Source organism: Larimichthys crocea, chromosome I (assembly GCF_000972845.2).
Source record: "Larimichthys crocea isolate SSNF chromosome I, L_crocea_2.0, whole genome shotgun sequence".
Classification (NCBI taxonomy): Eukaryota; Metazoa; Chordata; class Actinopteri; family Sciaenidae; genus Larimichthys; species Larimichthys crocea.
In genome coordinates, this window is record NC_040011.1 from 34,552,962 (window position 1) to 34,573,458 (window position 20,497).

The window sequence follows — 20,497 nt, forward strand, 5'->3', positions numbered from 1 at the left end:
AGGAGATGTGCTGTTTGTTTTTTGGTTTGTTTTTTTTATTACCAGATGCTGCAAGCAGCTAGTTGCTGATGCCACGGATATTGGGGGATAACACTTACTCCCCTCTACTGATGAAAACAGTTGAAAGCAGAGCCTGTGAAGAGGCATGGATTTGCTGTCACACCAGATCTTAGTGTCCCTGTTTGTGTTCTTCTTTTATCTGGTTTGTTGCATGTTTCAATATACTGTAAACAGTGAGAGGATTATAGTGGTGTTAACTGTGAGATCCTCCTGCCTTTCATCTGTCTAGTCTGTCTTTATAGGAATAGAGTATCTCAACTTAAACTTTGGAGCAGACATATTCATTGTGATTCTTGATGTGTTACAATCCCTCCATTACTACCTTTGCTCCAAAACTATATTTTCACACTGAATCACATAGGACAGACAAGTGCTGCTGTGCTGTTGTCTGTTGATTGAAACTTTCAAGCACGTAGCTTCACTAAACACCTCCAATCAGTGATTTCCCAGCAGGAGTTCTGCCTGTGACAAACAATAGAAAGCTCCTGCTGTGGCACAAGCAATTGCGGTAAGGCCAGAAAATTTCAACCCATAGAGAGACCTTACATTATCAAATATTGATTTACCTCTTTAAATAGCTAAATGAGTACTTGCAATGTTTTTATTATATAAAATTTTCTAAAGGAGTCTTTAAGGGTTCTGCAACTCTGCAGTGGCTTACTTGTGCAAAGCAAGATTAATACTGTGCCTTGGACAACAGTACTACTACATAATTGTTACACTTACTCACGAAGACACAGGCTCTTTTCTTGGATAGTGTTTTTTGCAGTGGTACTTTAAATGCATCGTGGGCTTGACTGGTTGTGAAAACTAAAACACAGTCAGGATGAAGGTTTTTAAAGTGGCTTAGTGTAGCTTTATAATCACACACATAGACTCACAACAACCCATTTCTGCTTCAAAAAGCACAACGCTGTAGACTTCAGATGGATTAAAGGGGCAACAATAATGTATTACTATTAATTGTTCTTCCACTCAAGGACACCAGGTTTGAATGTGATTTTTTTTGCTGGACATTTGCCAAAAGTGAACCCACAGTCTCACAGAGTGTCTTACACCAGTTCCACAATATCATTAAAATATTCATTTTCATAATTTTAATTAATCCTGCAGGGCTTATTCTCGCTTTTAAAAAAAAAAAAAAAAATCTATTTGCATCCTATCACCCTAATGTAGGCAAGATGACAACATCTGAAATGAAAATACTTTATTTCATTTCCTGGAAGAAAAAAATTATATGTATCTGTTTACTTAAAACAATTCCTGGAAATTATTTATGATTATGATTTATTTATGATGAACTAATTATGAGGAAATGTATTTTTGTCATAACATTTTAACAAAACTTAATATCATTGTGCTTTTTTAGAACCAATTCTTGACAATCTACAGACCTCACTCTAACCAGTTTTGGAGACTATTTTCTACCCAAATGTAAACACCAGTGAAAACAGTTTGTCATGTGTGATGTGTGTTAATTTGATTTGTTGTGATCTGTGTGTATGTGTTGGGTGCATAAATACAAGGATAGATCAAAGAGCTGGGATAGGACTGGCCATTGTCTGTGTGGGGGTGCAGGAAGTCTCCATTGTGACTAATGGGTCTCTGCCACTTATTACAGGACCACACACACACGCAAGGATACACACTAACAGAGTGATATTCAAACACTGCTTTATTTTCCTCATTACATCTGAAGACTAAGACCGTAAAAGGCTTTGTGTTGAGGTTTCTCTAAATAGGATGTGAGCAAGGTCTCAATGCATGGTAGTTAAACTTACCACTGAGATTAGATTTGTGCTACTTTAGGTATTCATTGCTTGTTCTCTGAGGTAATAACACGATTATGCCAGAACCAGTAATTGGCATACAACAGGTGGACATATTAACCCCTTCACTCCCCAACCAACTCTTTCATGTAAATTCTCATTTCCTCTCTCTCCTTGACTCTCCTACAAAGAAGGGCCATTGTTTTATTGTTCCAGTAGTTTTATTTGGCAGTTGCTTACTTGGCCGGGTCAGTCTTCTTGTAAAAACGTGGGTTATGTGTGCTTGGTGGTCACTAAGACGAGTTGTCTGTTATCTTTTTAGATCAGTGCAGTAAACCTGTGTTTTAAAGGCACTTCATGACTACAGACTGAAAGTCCTGTATTTATTCCCTTAATAGTGAATGTAAGCATAACATGTAGTTATTTTTGTAAGCATTGTATAAGTTGAGATATTTTGTGCTTGCCACTTGTTCATTTCGCCCATTTTGTAAAAGGCTGGCTTCCTGCGCGCGCACTCTTGGTGCTCTCTAATTGGTGCGCGCGCTCTTGGGTAAAGGTGGATCTGGGCTCGTCGGTGCGCGGCTCAGAACAAACTTGTGCTCATGAAACTTTGACAAACCTCGTTAAATGTCTGTCACATAGCTAGAAAATATTTAAAGTATATGCTGCTCACGAACTCTGTCTCCAATGTCTGACGAGGGAGAGGAAGGCGACAGCGGCGAGAAGGGGCATCTCTCTGAGTCTCCCTCTCCACCTCCGTCCGTCTGTCTTTCCCGAGAATCTCCATCCTCTCCGCGGATCCTAAACCTCTTCTCCTCTGCCTCACCGCTGCTGGGGGACACAGATCCGTCTTACCACGCCTCTCCGGAGTGTCTTCACCCGTCTCCAGAGAACCAGGTACCCCGGGGCTCCCCACACCTCACACCGCCAAAGTTCCTCGAGGGCACCGGTGACACTGGTTCTCCGTTTCTTTCGCGGCAGGATGTGGGAATAGAAGCCTTGTACGACCGCAGTGATGTGCCGTTTCCCAAGTGGAGAGGACGAGGCGCGGCGAACGCTGAGCGCCTTCAGTACCGCGGACAGAAGCCGCACCGGGATGCGGAGCAGCCGGACCAGGGGAACCACTACTCTGAGCACATCGACACAGAGACCAACTCTGAAAGCAGGCCAACGTGAGTTATACTCTTTTATTCACAACAACTTTTATGCATCTATCCAGAGGCATGACAAGTTAACTGACCAGTTCCGTGGCCTTGTGTAGAGTTTATTAACATGAAGCTCTGAAATTTGTAGTTATGCAAAGAGCCTGCTGAGCTGTTCTGGGTTGAGAGAATTTAATCAACAGCAACTAATATTTGCATGTAATCCACCTGGGATGCCAACAAGTAGAGGTCAGCTTTGAAGAGAGTAGAGTATGGCATCCCTGATTATCATTAAGCCAGCTCCAGTCAACTGTCTGAGGTTATGGACAAGCAATTGGTATTATTGGAAACTCATCATATATTTTGCTGCCATGCACTGCTTCATTTGCAAACTCATGTTGCTTCTGAAACATTTAGAGTAGGTGCATTAAGTCAGTTCAACTTTTATGCTATTATTTTTACTTAACTTGTCCTGAAATATGGTGTTTTTTTTATTTTTATCTTATACTAGTTCCCAAATAACTGGGATGTCTGAACCTGTTTCCTCTCCTGCTACATTTTATTAATCTGACTCTGTGTGGCTGTTGTGATTAGACTGTAGTGTGTCCCTTGTGGATACAAGTATGGGGGATATATACATAAGGAAGAAAAGGGTGTGCAAGTTTGAAAGCATTACTGTGTCTTTGGGGATTTTTCACCACAGCCCTTATGTTTTCCTTGCGTTCAGAGAGAGCACCTTGATTGGTTCCGGTGCATGAATTCATGCATAAGCAGCAGTCAACAGGGATTCTGAGTTTATGAATTTGTGTGTGTGTGTTGTGTGTGTTAGAGAGAGACACCGGGGAGCCATGTGATCTGGAGCAATTGGCTTGCATAGTGCATCCCCCCAATGCCACACTCAACACACACACAGAATATGCACAGACAGACATAAAACCTCTCTGCCATTTTACAAATGTACTGTGCTATTTACTCATAAGACCATTTGGCCCATGCAGTCCATCACATTCATGCAGAAAACATTCACAGACACAAGGGATATAAACGGTGACACTTAACGGATATTCATGTAGCTCTGCCAGCTTAGATATGACTATCAGATTTTGAGAATGGCAGGCTTCAGTGTTGGCTCTTTGATCTCCCCTGGTCTGCTCCTTTGATACACCAGTGTTCATCTTAAAAGGCCTTGCATGGAAAAGAAGCATGTATGCTCTCAGTGATGCCTAACAAGACTAAAGGTTGGATGTCTTTGTGCGTGTGTGTGTGTGAGTGAGTGAGATAAAGGTTAAGAGAGGGTGAACATGCCTGTTTCTCATTACTAGTGAGACATGGTGAGCAGCTCACGTTTGATCTTCAAAATTGGCAATTTACTGCTTGAAAGAGTTACTCTTTGTGTGTGTACTTGATGAAGAGAGCGAGTGAGAGAGCTGAGAGTGCATCTCTTCTAAAACGTTCTGCTCATGTCTGTACAATGACTCATTAGTCAGTTCTGTAAATGTTCCTGCTGAGTCTAAACTTATTTTTGCACTTATTATCCTTAAATATAAATTTGATTTCAAACCTGATTCATCTGATATCTTAAAACGAACATAACTTGGTGGTCCAACCTTAGAACATTGAGCTGTAGAAAAAAGGAGATTCTGATCAATTAAAAACTAATTATAAAGACTTTATGACAGAGGAGCTAAGAAGATAATTCGATTTTAATTGTATGATGGAGCTTTACTGTAACTTTAGAGCCATTTATATTTCCCATTACATTTTTCAATGCTTTTCAAGTAAACCTCTTATCACCAATATGTGGATTTTTTTTAAAAAGCACTTAGTACGTATTCATATTCACTGAGTCTTCCATAAGTCACAGTACACATTACTTTTACTAAATGCTCTGTACGGTTTTGACCATTGTTATTGATGGTTTATGCTTTTTCTTATCTTGCCTAACAAGTTTATTTAAGCAATTCTTCCATACATAGCTCCCTTGTATCATGTTACTTTGTTTTGTGTACAAAGAGGTGCTCCAAAAAAATTGCCCCCTGTGGGATTACTAAAGTTATTTGAATTGGATTAAACTGAGCATTGTGTTCTTGGTTACCCCAACATCATAGCTCATCATTCCAATTACTTTCTGACTGTCAGCTAAAATTTGGACACACTCATTGTATGATTGTGGTTCATTTATGCATTTTAAATATATATATATATATTTTTTTGCAGATAAAAATAACTCTGAAAAGGCACCTAAACTCAAAAAATGTAACTCAAGCTGAAATATTACATAACTAAAAGTGGAGGCAATTTATTTTTCTTTGAATGCTTATCTATTTCACCAAGGGGCTTACTTTACATTAATAATGCTCTCTGATATAGTATAATCCAAAGACAGTGTCAGTGGTATTAAAGAATTACATGTTGGCTGGATAAGGGAGTATTTCTGCAGTGGTGTGTTGTGATATAGTTGGAATCGTAGCAATAGTGCCACAATAGTTTTTCCCTTTTCTGACAGTTTTGTTGTTAATAGGAAAGGGAGCTGCTTGCTTGTACATATGGATGCAGCATGAAAATGCATTACAGCTGAATTGGTGCAGTGTGTGGTTTAGGGATTAAAAACCGCTAACATTTAATCATATTGTGACTTGCTTCAAACAGTCCATTATCCCTAAATCAGATCAAACAGGAAAAGGTTGCCAACACTGTTGATCCCACTACAAATCAGGACCTACCTCTACAACCCATTGCAACTTTCAGTTCATTATTTTGATTCCACTGCCAGTAAGGTTGACTCCACACTCCCTTTGCACAAGCTGACAAAATGCTACATGCTTAGTGTGAAATGGTGGAGAGCGAAAGTAAACAAGTGAAGCCAGTCAACCATCTAGAAAGCTACATATATAATCCAAATATGCGCTCTCAGGTGTTTGTAAAGCAAAGCAGGGATTAAAGGTGTGCAAATATTGAACTTACAGTCAACAGGTAGACACAGAGACAAGAGGGATGGGAAGGTGTATTTTGTAATAAATGCTATTTGGAGCTCTTCTTCCTGTAGCATGACATCATGTTCTGCTACACCCAGGCAGGAAATAAAGTCTGGTGGTCTTGGTTGCAACAATGGTAATATGACAAATCTTTATAGTCTTAAAAACATGACATGATGTACGACTGCAATTGCACACACTTGGTATATAAGCAGACATGAATACACACATTTTTCTTCTTGATCATCTCTCTCTCTCTCTCTCTCTCTCTCTCTCTCTCTCTCCACCACACACACACACAAACACACACACACACTTTCTCTCCCTCAATCCGTCTCCATTGTGTGCCTCCTCCTATCGTTGTGATTGTAATTCTGCACAGAAATGATGCAGGTAAATTCTATTTCAGATCAGAATCGCAAACAGTCAGAGATGGATAGAAAGGAAGATAGAGAGCGATGGAAAATGGCGATTCATTACTTGACTATAAGGTTATCTAAATGGGCTGGCAGCCAGACTGTCCTCTCATTTGTGATGAATCCTCTCAATGCTTACAGATATGTGCATGATGGGGGGGTTAGGGGAGCTATTATGTACGAATTCCTAACAGCATAATGCATTGTAGTAAATCAGCAAGACGAGAAGCAAATACCTTATATTATTATGTGCTGACCAAAGGCAGTATTCATTCCAGCGCATCTACGTTCTGTATGCATACTGATTGTGCTGATGTTACTACATATGTGTTTATCCATGGCTGCACCTTATGTTCACATTTGTTTTTCTGTATATGCGTGGTCCTTTGCAAGATAGATAGCAGCTGTCTGTCTGTGTGTGTGTGTCTGAGAGAAGGAGGGAGAATTTGCCATCTTCAACTGTACCATTGATTGGCAGCCAAAGGCATACACAGCTGATTGTGTAAATCGAAAATCAAAATCCTCAGACCTTTTATACCATTTAAACACACACTGACAAAGGCACTCTCTCTCACTCACACATGCACAAACACACACTCCCACAGTGATTTGCCTTGGTGAGCTCTCTTCATGTTCTCAGATCCACACCCTTTGATGTCCCTTGGGAAATTTTTCCATTTTCACCTTTTCCTTCAATGTCCATCCTTTTTTGCAGACACACACATACCTACAGTAAACAAGCACACACTCACACAAAGTCAGATGATTTACAATATTCTTGAATTACAAATAACCTTATGCTTTATTTATTTCAGTGGCAGGTCTTATTGTAAGACTAAACCCCTTGTCCTTTGTGTGGTCACAAATGTTAGCTGGAAGTTGTGATTCCTTTTGGTCCTCTCGAAAAGAATTGTTTAAATTGTGCTCTGAGACATACTATCAACATAGCATTTTACTAATTAAATCTAAAGTCTAAATTGGTTCTTTCACAGTGGAGAATTAAACTGATGTGGGTACTAATTTTCCACCAACAAAACTACCAATTTCCCATGCCCATGTTTCATTTCAAAGCTTACCCATATCCAGGAGCTCTTCCTCCACTCCCACACCGTCACTCTTTCTTCCTCTTTTTTTCCACCTTTGGGGGACATCAAGGCTTTTTTTCACAACGTGGGTTAGAATGTCAGGCTGTACAGCAGATGTAGTCATCTTGATTCAAAATACATTTTCAAAATACAGCAGTAGGAGTATAATAGTGCCAGTAAAATGTGTTTTGCAGTAACAGGGGTGATTACCTGGGCTTCTGTGCAAAGTACTACTAGTTATATTTGACAAGTCCCATTTAATGAAGAATATTTTTACCCACTTTGTCCTACAGGGATGTGACAGTGTGTCATTGGAAATAGTGCTCCCCCAATAAAGACACACTGAATAGAGCAGGAGGTGCACGTACATGCCTGGTGCTTACATGTGTTGATAGATAAAGACAGTCACCACTGGCTGTGTGACTCATACTGTGAGTTTGTCATACCAGAACCAATTAAGGTGACAGCTTCATTTCGCTCCTGCCAATCAGAGCTGTTGACCTGAGCCTTGACCCTGTAGCGGATCATTGATCTGCTGGGGTACAGATTCATGGGGGGCAGATATATCACACATGTCTTAGTGGCATTGAGATCAGGAGATAAATATGTGTTGAGCACTGCTGCTTGTGTTTGACTAGCCCTGGTCCTACATAGAGAGAAAGTAATGACTTTGTTTGCCTTGTAACACCGCAGTCAGTTTGATCTAACTAATGATGCTGTCTTTTTTTCTTGCCTCCACCATTTACTCTCTTGTCCTCCACTTTTCTTCCTCTCACCCTCCATCATTTTATCACTCCTTCACTGTCTGCTCTCCTCTTTACTGTCCCTAGGGTGGAAGCCATGCATCGCAGACACACCACACTAAGAGAGAAGGGGCGTCGGCAGGCAGTGCGGGGCCCGGCATATATGTTCAATGAACGCGGCTCGCCCCTTACAGCAGAAGAGGAACGTTTTATGGATGCTGCTGAATACGGAAACATTCCTGTGGTCCGCAAAATGTTGGAAGAATCCAAAACCCTTAACTTCAATTGTGTGGACTACATGGGCCAGAATGCTTTGCAGCTGGCAGTGGGTAATGAGCACTTGGAAGTCACTGAGCTGCTTCTAAAGAAGGAGGGCTTGGCTAGGATCGGGGATGGTCTGCTTTTGGCTATCTCTAAGGGTTACGTGCGAATCGTTGAAGCAATTCTCGCCCACCCTGCTTTTGGTGGAGGTCTGCGGCTGGCTTTGAGCCCTCTGGAACAAGAGATGCGTGATGATGACTTTTATGCCTATGATGAGGATGGAACACGCTTTTCACATGATGTCACACCCGTCATCCTGGCTGCTCACTGCCAGGAGTACGAGATCGTCCACATCCTCTTGTCAAAGGGGGCCCGCATTGAAAGGCCACATGACTACTTCTGTAAGTGTTTAGAATGTATAGAGAAACAGAAGCAAGACTCGTTCAGTCACTCACGCTCCAGGATGAATGCATATAAGGGCCTGGCCAGTGCAGCTTACCTGTCTCTCAGCAGTGAAGACCCTGTCCTGACCGCCCTCGAGCTTAGCAATGAACTGGCAAGACTGGCCAACATTGAGACAGAGTTTAAGGTAAGATGTTTTTTCAACATGTTTAACTATTTTTAACTTTTTAATGCCCAAACATACAGAAATACTACTACTAAAAGAAGAGTATACACTCTGTGTGAGTGACCGTGTGTGTTGGAGAAAATGAAGTTACTTGTTTGTGGGTTCAACACACACACATACGCAGAAACAATAATTTTTTTTACTAGGAATCAAATTTACCTATATGTGCTGCCGTCTTTCCCGAAAAAGGTTGATTGAATTTGCCCGTGGGCACAAAATGCCTGCTCCGCAGATACGGACAGTCTTTAACTGCCAGCATGAGGTGGAGAGGGAGATGATTCCCGCCTACTGGGGCAGCTGGTTCTCCTGTCCCGAATCAGTTATCTTGAATATTAAGGCCAGCACACTAACTGAAAAATGAGACTCACTGAGATAGGCTAACAGCCACATTATAGACATAAACTAAACTAAACAGTCATCATTTGACCAATGGTGCTGGTTGATACAGTTGGAATCTTTATTACTATATTAATAAAGATCTTTCTGTCACCAATATAAAGAAAAATGGCAAGTTGATGCAAAACACAAAGATTAAACCGGGGTCCTCTGAGTGTGTGTGTGTGTGTGTGTGTGTGTGTGTGTGTGTGTGGTTTTGTACACATACAGATTTGCCAACCTTTACTTTGCTCTGTCCATCTCTCTCTAGACTAGAATAAAATAATAATATCGAATAAAGGCAAAATGCCGTCTAAAATAAAAATGAAATAAAATAAACATTAAAGTCATGCATTACAAGAAACAAAAAACAAGTTTACATCAAAAAGGTTTTTTAATAACAGCTTGTTTAAAATCATTGATTTGGATACAAAAATACACATAATTGTAATACAATTCTGAAACTCAAAAGAAAACTATAATGAATTAGGCCTTTTCATCAGTCAGCGAAAGCAATGGACTCCTTTCTTATTATTGAGTAAACTGATGAACTCTGATTTAGTGACATGCATAACAACAGAACAACTGATAAACTATATAATTTATAACTGAGACATTCTGTGTTTTCTTCGCTCTTTTCTCTCTTTTAACTGAGATATAGTCCAACTGCATATATATATATATATATTTTTAAAGTTTTCTTATGCCAAAAAAGCCTCAAAACTTTGGTGACCCCTGGTTGGAATCCATAGTGGAAAAGCTTAAGGGCTCATGTAGCAAGAAAACCAAGGGTCAGCAACTGGACAAGTATGCACTGTAGTCTGCAGTATGTATTTATGTAGTATGCACTGCACTGCACTGTATTCAGGGACTGAGAAATACACCCCCACACTTTGTCACTAGCTGTCCGCACTGTTTTGTTTTCTGTTTTCACTGTGGTGAAGATTATATGAAATATCAGGGCAATAGAGTCTCACTTTGTCACTCTGCAACAGAAACCTGAGCCACTTTGCTGGCTCTGTGGCATTGTCATTTTTGACTGTTTTGTCTTAAAAGCAACATTTTCTTTGTATTTCCCCATATGTCCAAAACAAGTAGAAAGTTTTGGATTTAGTATAAATAACCCCATTCGTTCCCACGCCAAATGACATATTCACTGTTTTGTGGATAGTTTATTATCTAAATTTTCTAGGGTGTTTTGTTTTACAATTTTCTTTCAGTTTCAGTGTTCTATTATATAGTATACAGTGAATAGTTTATTATAGGACTATATCTTCAGACTTATGTATGATACATATGTTTTGTATGTTTCACTTTAGAGTGGCTACACTGCTCATCTGAATTATTAAATCATTAATGTAGAAATCAGAATCATTTAACTCAATCAATGACCGGTAACATATGATAACACTGCGATTTGTGTTTCTTTGCTTATTTGTCTCCCATTGTCTGACCATGTGTTCTGCATTTGTTTCCTCAGGTCTTTGTTCATTGCAGTCTGTCTTTAATCATACATTGCTCATTTTTTTCTGCCCAGCTTTGTGTTTGTCATTTAGCCTTTCTGCTTGTCACTCTGTTTTCCATCTCCAGACAAGTTAATGAGAAGGGCTCACCTGAGGGACCAGAGTTGTGTTGGAGCTCATCTGTCTCATTACCATCTCATTATCACCTTCCCTCTTTATTTGACTCCCTGTCCCTCTTCACATCATCCTCTCATTAAGTTAAAATATCAAATAATGTTTAAACAGTGTGCCGATAGCCTCAGACAGTCCTGTTTCATGAGGAAATCAAACATGGGTAATGGCATAGATTAAGACATCATTATCGAACTTTAAGTCATTGATGACACTTTTATGACATCTGATCACTTAAAAAGATTTAAAATAATGAGATTTTCAATGTCATATATATAATCAAATTCAAAAGCAGCTAAAAACAATATTCCACTTTATATATTTAACACTGAAGAGTCTGACATAATCAATTTGATATCGATTTTCTAACCCTTTATGTGTGTGTGTAATCCTGAATTCCACGGCCTTTATTGTCGTATCAGTTGTTTTTAGAGGTAATCTGAGCTCATGAGTGAAAATGGCTTTAGTGTTCAGCAGCTACAACAGATGACCAGCAGTTCATTTTGTTTCTTGTGTGAAAAGCCTATTGGAAAATGTGTGTGGTAAATTCATGACGTTTGATTGTCTGACAGCCACCAGAATATGGAGACTTTTACAAAGATATGAATGCATTATATAGATTTGGTGACTGAGTTAGGATGTCACCGGTTAACCATTAATCGTTTAACCACTGAGAATATTTGAAGCAGGTTACACGTCAATCTGTAGGTTGATTTGAATACGCAATCTGCCAATGGCTTCACTTGCTTGAAGTCTGAGGTAAAAGATGAAATGTGCTAAATGAAACTCAGCACTCTTATCGTGTGATGCTACTAGTTGAGTAGTAGTACTACCACTATGCTGTATCACATTAGGTACAACTGGCTACATCAAGGGCAGTTCTGTTGGAAAACCTTGGAGGGATTGACATTAAACTTGATGGATAAACAAAACATAAAAAAAGATGAATTAACTGTATTAAATGTATATATGGCAGCTGAACAGGATACAGCTCTGGCCCCACTTGTGCATACATTAAAATAAAGATTCATACACACGTAAAGTTAAGTGCAGGCAAACACTTTTTCACGTACTGACAGTGTGCAGTGATTGAGAGTGCTGCTAGTGCTGCACGTTGGATATTTATGTGGGAACTGCTAAAGGCATATCAGGACCTCTCTAACAGCCTAACATTTATCTTCTAACATCTTTCAAGACAGCCTATCAATTTCTCATAAAAGCCTCTGGACATACACATCCACTCACACCTTCCACACAGCCTTGGGAGAGGCAGAGTACAAGAGTGAAATAAAGCAAGGCGAAGGAGGGTGTTGTTTAATTTCTGAAATCAAATTTTACTCTCTGCTCGTGTCATGCCAATTTTTGTTTAATTTAGTTTAAATCAAGATGCACAGCCACAGAGAAACCAGTGAAACCAAGAGATAAACTGATGGTGGTGAATTGCAGTAATACAAACTCTCTCTATCCCTCTCTTTTTCTCATCCCTCGATCTTACGTCTTCCTACCTCCCCCCATGTTTGAGGCTTGGCTCGCGTCACCCTCAGTTCACTCATCTGTAACCATTCTCACTCCGCTTCACACTGCTCTGTCTCCATTTTCAATCTCACAACATTGTTCCCTTTTCTTTTATCTCTCCCTTTATTGCCCCGAGGCACGAACCACATACCTTGAATTGTGATTGGATTTTCACATATGCTGAATGTGTGTGGTGTCTGAGCTTATGTGTTCATTGTGTGTCTTAGGATGCAAATAATCTTGATTAAGAGATCATTCTTGTACATGTACAACCCTGCAGCTTTCCCATAAATGTAAATGCACATGAAATTGTAATTGATTTCTTTCATTTAGCAGCCTGAAGGTAAAATACACCAAATGTTGCCCAATAGATGCTTGGGGATCCAAAATGTACTTTTTATTTTGCAGATGGTGATGGGCCTTTTGACCAATTGTATCTAACATTCCATTGACTTTAATATGTTTTCCTGTGATAAATGCAAGTCTGGTGGGGTGAATTTGGATTTTTTACAACTGAATTTAGTATGAACTCACTGTCATTATACAAAACCAATTATACCATTTTGTATTCAAGACAGAAACTGTCTGAGTCATACAAGGAAAAAAAAGGGTCAAACTAAAAGGGTCAAACACTGGAGGAATACAAATAATGTCAGTCACTTTAGTTGGTAGTAGTAGTCAGTAGTGCATTAAAATACAGTAATTTATCATGCTGACAATAAAAGTGTGGGTTAAAAGAAAGTGAGAAAAGACCCGGCAATTTCCCACCTTGTTAAATAATAATTTTGGTAGGGAGACCTGTGTAAATGTTGGTGAAAGTGGGCATTTTCGACTGTAATTGTATGTTTGCACACAGAACAAACACAGCAGTGATGCATAATAAAATAAGTCCTTAGGGACTCTAAAACGACCAGACGCTCCAATCTGCTAACTGTTCATCTGCTTATCCAACTGCTGAGTGGCAGGACATGGCAGGAAGGCAAGGGGAGCAAATATCAGAGGCATCTTACTGAGGGTAAAATGGGACTGACTACCCAGGGTCCAAATGGGGAGAGGGCCCTCCATAAGCCTGGAATAAAAAGTTTGTTATTGTTGGCATTTTTAAAAGAATAATATGTAACAAATGTATATCAAATCATGAAATTACCATACTATGTCATCAGAAACTAGAAACTAGAAAAACGTTAATCTATTTATCGAGCAATGAGGTTGCACATTGCAGCCATCTGAATACCTCCTCACCTCACCTTCCCCTTCCAAGTAGGAAAAACTATGGTGGCCACTAAACTTGCGAAAAACCCGAAAAGCCATCTCTTGAGCCAGTGTTTGGTTTGTCCATAAATAACCAATATCATAGCCATTTCTGCCAACTGTTACACAATGGACATTTAAGCACGATACTCTAAGCAAACTTCATTTAATGAAAGTAAAAGCATATAAAGCAGTAATTATAGGCTACGGTATGTTGAGCAAAGAGGGTTGAAATGTAGTGACTTTTCAAAATGTGTAGACTTAAGCACATATCACAGTTGATTACTTTGCTTAAATGTGACATGAACAGTTAATTACTGACTTCCCTACTAACCACTGCAGATACAGTTGTTGGCTCACTTGTTTTCTAAAAAATGTGTGAGAGACATGGCTCAAGAGAGGAAGGGGACCCACAGAGGTTACTTATATATATAGGGCCCAATATTTTGCACTATACCCCAGGGTAGTGTAGAAAATAGTGTAAGAATAAGGTGAGAAGTGAACTATGGGGGCCACAAGACAGAGGGACAAAGTGTTGAAACTGTGTGGGAGATCAAGAAAAGAGAAATGCCTGACAGAAACTGTGAACAGTTACTGTATCCTCACCTAGTTCCAGAAGAGAAGCCCAATTCAATTTATGTTTGTCCGTGGGTATCGTCACTTTGAGCGATTTCCAACACTTGGATGAGAAAGTGTACAGAACCCCATGAGGTAATATTTTTATCTGGCGTCAGCAAGTTGTTATCTTGTGCACACAAGATAAAAAAATGTCATCTTACAGGACTTTGAGGGGATTGGACTGTATTTATCTGCAGTTCTCAAAAACTCACCTCTCCTTCATAACTTAGGTGGTGCGCCTTCAGTATCAGCTGCACTCAACCAAGAATGTCAATCAAAAGTGTAAATAAGTAATAATAGAGATGTTTCCATTCAACTGATAAAAAACTAATAAAAATAATAAAAACACCTAGAGCTATCCTAATGAAGTCATGAAACATCGCACTCATTACTCCGATGAATTTATTTGAACTTATTAACAACCAAGTATTGTTTTTTCGAAGTCGATGGAACCACTCTGATTTGTTCTTGTTGCTCTCTTGATAATTTTCACGTGTTCAACTGGCCTCATGCTGATTGCTTTAATTTGTGAGGCCTGTCCTTGTGCATATAAATGCCAGTCTGATGACTATTATTATCCTGCAGGAAGGTGTACGTTGAAAGTCAATCAAAGTTGAAATAAACACATCGCAGCTATGAGTGTACTGCTTTCCATCATCCTTTTTTCCATTCAGTTGATACTCATTTATTGAATTTTGAAAGCATCTGCAAAATAATATGCAAATCCGTATTTCCATTTTAAGATTTCCACCTTCAGCTACTATTATGCAAATATTCTAAAGACAGTGCAAGAAGAGTGCAACAGTACCTCTGCTGTTACTCTTCTAAATCCATGGTGCTCCTTTGTTTCTTCCAACCTATGAAGACAATTATGTTCAGGGAATGAATGGATTGGTCCTGTGTTTGTACACTCTTCTTCCTCCTTCTTGTTTTTATGGTGTTTGCCCAAGTCGCTCTTTCTTTCTGCAGAAGTGATTATATTACAATTTTTGGTTTCTTATTCAAATTTCAGGCATTTCCATTTATGTGCAAATTCAAACTGTGCTTAAAATCAGGTGGATGGGAACGTACTGAATGGGCATTTTATATGAGCATAGCAAAAGCAGAATGGATCCATTATGTCAGCTTTTGTGGCGCTTGAGTGCATTCTGTTGTACCTCTGACTTTCAACACATGACATCTAAGAATGTATCAAAGATGTAGTTATTTTCCATTGTGACATTACTGTAAGTATAATTATTAAATAATTCAAGTCACCGGCGACAGTGCTGCAGTGCATGTTTTGTTTTGTTTTTTGTCAGACTTGCATCACTATTTCTTTGCTCTGATTAAAACAATTCAAGTGGACTCACTCCTCCAGACAAATGTTATCTATGAAGATAATCCAGCTCATTGCTTTAGACGATAAGGTCAAACATACATCCAAATAAATAAATAAATAATGTCTCTGTGAGGCTGACATTTTTATAGTCCAAGCTCTAAGGTGAGGACCTAAAGGCAGCTAAAGGCACAGTCACGATTAGATGAACCTACCATCGCATGTTGCTTGCATTTATACATTTAAAGGAATGTTGGGTTGTCTGAAACCAGTTGTTAACCAGTTGTTTACATGATCAACTCAAATGATGTTTAAGTTCTTAAGTTCTGATGTTTAAGTCAATTCAATTTTCTCTTGACTATCTTCTCCCTCCATTCCCCCATCGTTCTATCTCTTCCCTCCCCACTCAACTATTCACCTCCACCCATGACAGAATGACTACCGCAAGCTGTCCATGCAGTGTAAGGACTTTGTTGTGGGTGTGTTGGACCTTTGTCGGAACACAGAGGAAGTGGAGGCCATACTGAATGGTGACGTGGACCAGTGCCCTCCAAGCGCTTACAACCGACCCTGCCTCAGCCGTGTCAAACTAGCCATCAAGTACGAAGTGAAGAAGGTAAAATGACCAGAGATTAACTGCACTTGTGTGACATTTTTATAGTGTAGCAAATCATAAAGATGAAGTGGGCTACGGTAGAGGATGGTTGTACATCAGTTTTCTGTAACCATGACAATGATCTTACCTAAACCTAATGTTTGAGGGGGACTTGCAAGACACAGATTAAAAGGAGAATCAGAGGTGAAGCTATCCAAACACAATAGATAATGTCTCTTGTAGGGCACTTTCATCCTGATAGAGTCAAACTCCACACTCAAGGAAGATAATATTGGTGATACCATGACACGAACATGTACAGTATCTGTACAAGTGTTAGTTTTAAATATTTCCTTTGAAGTAAATTATATAGAATACTGTATGTGCCATAATTTAATAATACATCTTGAGGACGATTAACACTGAAGAACACCAAAGATGTTTTACTGCAGTGTTTTATATGTAACTTGACTTTTACGTAAGCTAGTTTCTATTTTGTGCACGTACAGTACAGTATGACTTATGTTCAAGTGTGGCCTCAGGGGGCCGTACATAAACAACAAACTGGCCTCTATGCTGTAGAGCTAATCCCTGCTGAACAGAGGTGTTCTTACAAAATGTCAAACCAAATCCCTTTCCCCATTTCCCCCTACTACTTTCTCTCTCTCTCTCTCTCTCTCTCTCTCTCTCTCTCTCTCTCTCTCTCTCTGTCACACACACACACACACACACACACACACACACACACACACACACACACACACACACACACACACGTTCCTGTTTGACCTTCATGTGCTGCATGTTTTTCCTAATCAGGTATAACCATGTGTGTGCGTTTACACAGTGGTGCTAGTGCATCTGTTTGTGTGTGTGCGTTGGACAGTACACAGCCTGTTTGAGCTGTGTTTTTATCCTGGACAAGAGAGCGTGACCAATACTCAGTGAGCTAATTACCCAGGAGGCAAGGAGAGAGAGGGAGGGGTAGATTGCCATGGAAACCAGGTGGAGCATGATTGCTCATTGCTGGACGCAGACAGGGTTCATGACATAGGTCAGTGGGTTGGCTGGTCACAGGCAAGATGGGGAAACTATGTTAAGTATGATTTAGTGTGCCATGTTTATGGTCTTGTGGTTTCCATCTGAATGAAGACATGATTGACTGCATTTATTGTGCGTGTGTGCATTTTGATTTGTAGATGGCATGATCGCAGAGGTTGTCAATTGTCTGCTCAGATAAATGCTCCCTTAATGTGATGACTGACACTGATTGATAAAAAGGTGGAAATGATCGATGGAGGCAGAAAACAAAGAGAAAGTCAATGGAAGACAGGTTTGACAACAGATAACCTGTTGCTCAGACCGTAGATGTGAACGAAAAACTATACACAAACACAGTTTGATTGTTACGCTAACTGACGTCCCACTGAGCATCGATTGCCCTGTTGTCCACATCCTTCCTCCAGCTGGAACAAAAATATCCATCCCCTTCTTCCTCACCAGACCAGTGGTTGCTTTCATTTATCACTTCCTTCCTTGGAGTAAAGTCGTCAACAGATGCTGAAATGCCAGACCAAGTCTTATCTAATAAAGTGAACATGCTTCAGTAATGAATGTAATCGCTCAGTGCTTCTTATTTGCTGCCTGCTTTCTTTTGCATATAATATTTTAAACTGATTTTCATCAACCTGCTTGTTGACATCTTTTTATTCTAAATGAACCCAAGTGGCAACTCTGAACATAAATCTATTGTAAATAAAATATTTGGATCTTAATGAATACATAATAGATGTGCTTAAATAGAAAAGCAGCCTGCACGTCCAGCTACTTAGGAATGTCTTGAATATTAACATAAAAAGAAACACCAGAAGCCCTCTTAATAAATATTGTACAGAAACAGAAATTGAGAAATCTTAATTTCCAAATCTGCTACTTTTGGCAGTAAAATCCAAACAGCACCCCAACATTTAATGTTGAATAATAAATGGATTGACTGCTGAAAAATGTTGGAGCAAATAGAGCAGCCTGCTCCCTATTATAAAGCATACCTCTTTCCCCACCTCACCAATTTTTTACTGAGACAATCTACCTAGAGAAGTATAGAGTGGAAAGAACTGAGGCCAAATGTACATCTAAGTAAGCTCCAAATGTATTAGCAGCAAAGTGTACTAGTGCAGAGTGTCACATATAGATTTTATGTTATTGGATCATTATCTGTGATGAATGAGCCCGTTTATAGCATCTATTGTTTCGATGTAAAATATGCAGTTAAAAGGCTCCAGGATAGTTTGCCAGATCATATGCTACATGCTGTTTATCTGCCGTTTTATTTTTTGTCAGCCTGTTAAATAAGCCATTTTTTTCCTGTTTGCAACTGCTGGGCCATTTCAGGGTTTCTGCCAGAAATGTAACATCATGGTGTTTACTCAATATGCTGCTGCTGTAAAGACTTTAGAAACCCCTTAAGGGATCTGTAATATAATCCGAAAAAAAATATGAAGATACGGTGTGAAAAGCAAATTAGTGCTTTGAAAATCTCCTTATAAATGGCTATTATCCCTGCTAATTGCTCCTCTCTCTTCTTCCCCCCTCCTTCTTCCTCTCTAACCTTCCTTGCCCTGTGCCCCAATTGCCTCTCTCCTATTTTCCATTGATTTATATTTCTTGTCCCCATTTCTCTCTTCAGTTTGTTGCCCATCCCAACTGTCAGCAGCAGCTGCTGACTATCTGGTACGAGAACCTGCCCGGTCTGAGGCAGCAGTCAGTCGGGGTGAAGTGCTGGACAGTGCTGGGGGTCACCGTAGGTCTGCCCTTCCTGGCTATCGCCTACTGGATAATGCCATGTAGCAAGGTATGAACACACATTTGTGCAACTCTGCCCTGTCCCCTGACCTCTTGACAAAGCATGAGGGTTTTTTTTACATACCTACTCTGGTCTTTAGTGACTTTAGTCTTTAGTGCTGTACTATCTTACACACGTAACTTATCATAGACTGGCACCTACCAATATTAGTAGTTGAAGTAATTATAGTGTTGCCTCATCAACTTCTCTTGCTGCCAAATTTGACCGTCCCATTCAGGGATGTGTCATCCGAGCTAGCTTTGTAATTCTCATGCTCCAGTTTTAGCACAAAAACTAATCTCTTAGCAGACTGATAAGAATGTTCTCATTCTATGTTATAATAGACCATGACACGCTGTATTATAGCATATGGCTGTGGCAATAATGATGAAAGTCTGCGAACAGATTTAGGCAGCTTAAGGACCCATTATACACCAAAAAACAAAATTGTTGGATGAATTGTGCATGAAAAGTCAGTTTCTTTGAGAGTGAGACATGGTATTGTTAGCGGGATCAGAGTTTATACTCTGTATAGAGGGCATTGTAGGACATCTTCCTTTTTTCTAAACTGTATTTAGGCTGGACTGTGCTTTGAGCTGAATGTCAAGATGCTAACACTCCTATTACAGTCCTGTTACAGCGCCATTTCAACATGAGCAATGCTCAAAGTCAAATACACTCACTGTAGAGGTGGCTGTTTGAGTGTAGATTGCTTTTTCATGGGACCACTTTAGACAGCCTAGATTCACTTCAGTTACAGTAATTACAGTTCTAATGATGAGCCTGTTGATGAACATGGCAGTTCTCCAACTATTACATATCGTATTCCACTCTGTCACCATGAACTTGTGCCCCCCTCCTGTTTCTATGCGCTCGTGTTGGCAAATTTAATGCTAATCCATCCTCTAGCTGTCAAGATATTTAACCGTGGACGAGTTTTGTGTTGAACAGAAAGACAGAATGACTGGCATGGCTAAAAATGTTACAGATTTAAAGAGTACCGCATAATCACTATTTGATTATAGGGCCCTGAGGCCACATTTTGTTAATACTCCATCAAGCAAATTATAATCTGTAAAGTGACACAATATGACAGAGGCCTCACACACACACATGAAGACATACACACACCCATTACTCACAAAGGAGCTGTGAGCAAATCTGCTCATCAAACTGGATAATCCCCTACCTCATCATCAAGTGGTGTGTCTAACTGTGTGTGTGCAGACGCTATGATAGATTCAGAAAAAGTGTTGAGGACTTGAGTGGT

At 39.7% G+C, this 20,497-nt stretch overlaps 1 protein-coding gene across 2 annotated transcripts in view; it reads left to right on the forward strand.

The window, feature by feature from the left end:
* The first annotated feature begins 2,344 nt into the window (after nt 1-2,344).
* Nucleotides 2,345-20,497, forward strand: part of trpc7b (transient receptor potential cation channel, subfamily C, member 7b) — a 46,220-nt gene continuing 28,067 nt past the window's right edge. The window contains exons 1-5 of one of the 2 annotated variants that reach the window (XM_019263885.2): nt 2,345-2,726; nt 2,811-3,001; nt 8,278-9,040; nt 16,224-16,406; nt 19,072-19,236. In XM_019263885.2, coding sequence (XP_019119430.2) covers nt 2,517-2,726; nt 2,811-3,001; nt 8,278-9,040; nt 16,224-16,406; nt 19,072-19,236 — 1,512 coding nt within the window. In that variant the 5' untranslated portion in view covers nt 2,345-2,516. Of the gene's footprint in view, nt 3,002-8,277; nt 9,041-16,223; nt 16,407-19,071; nt 19,237-20,497 lie in introns of both variants that reach the window. The other variant, XM_019263884.2, reaches the window with a different exon arrangement.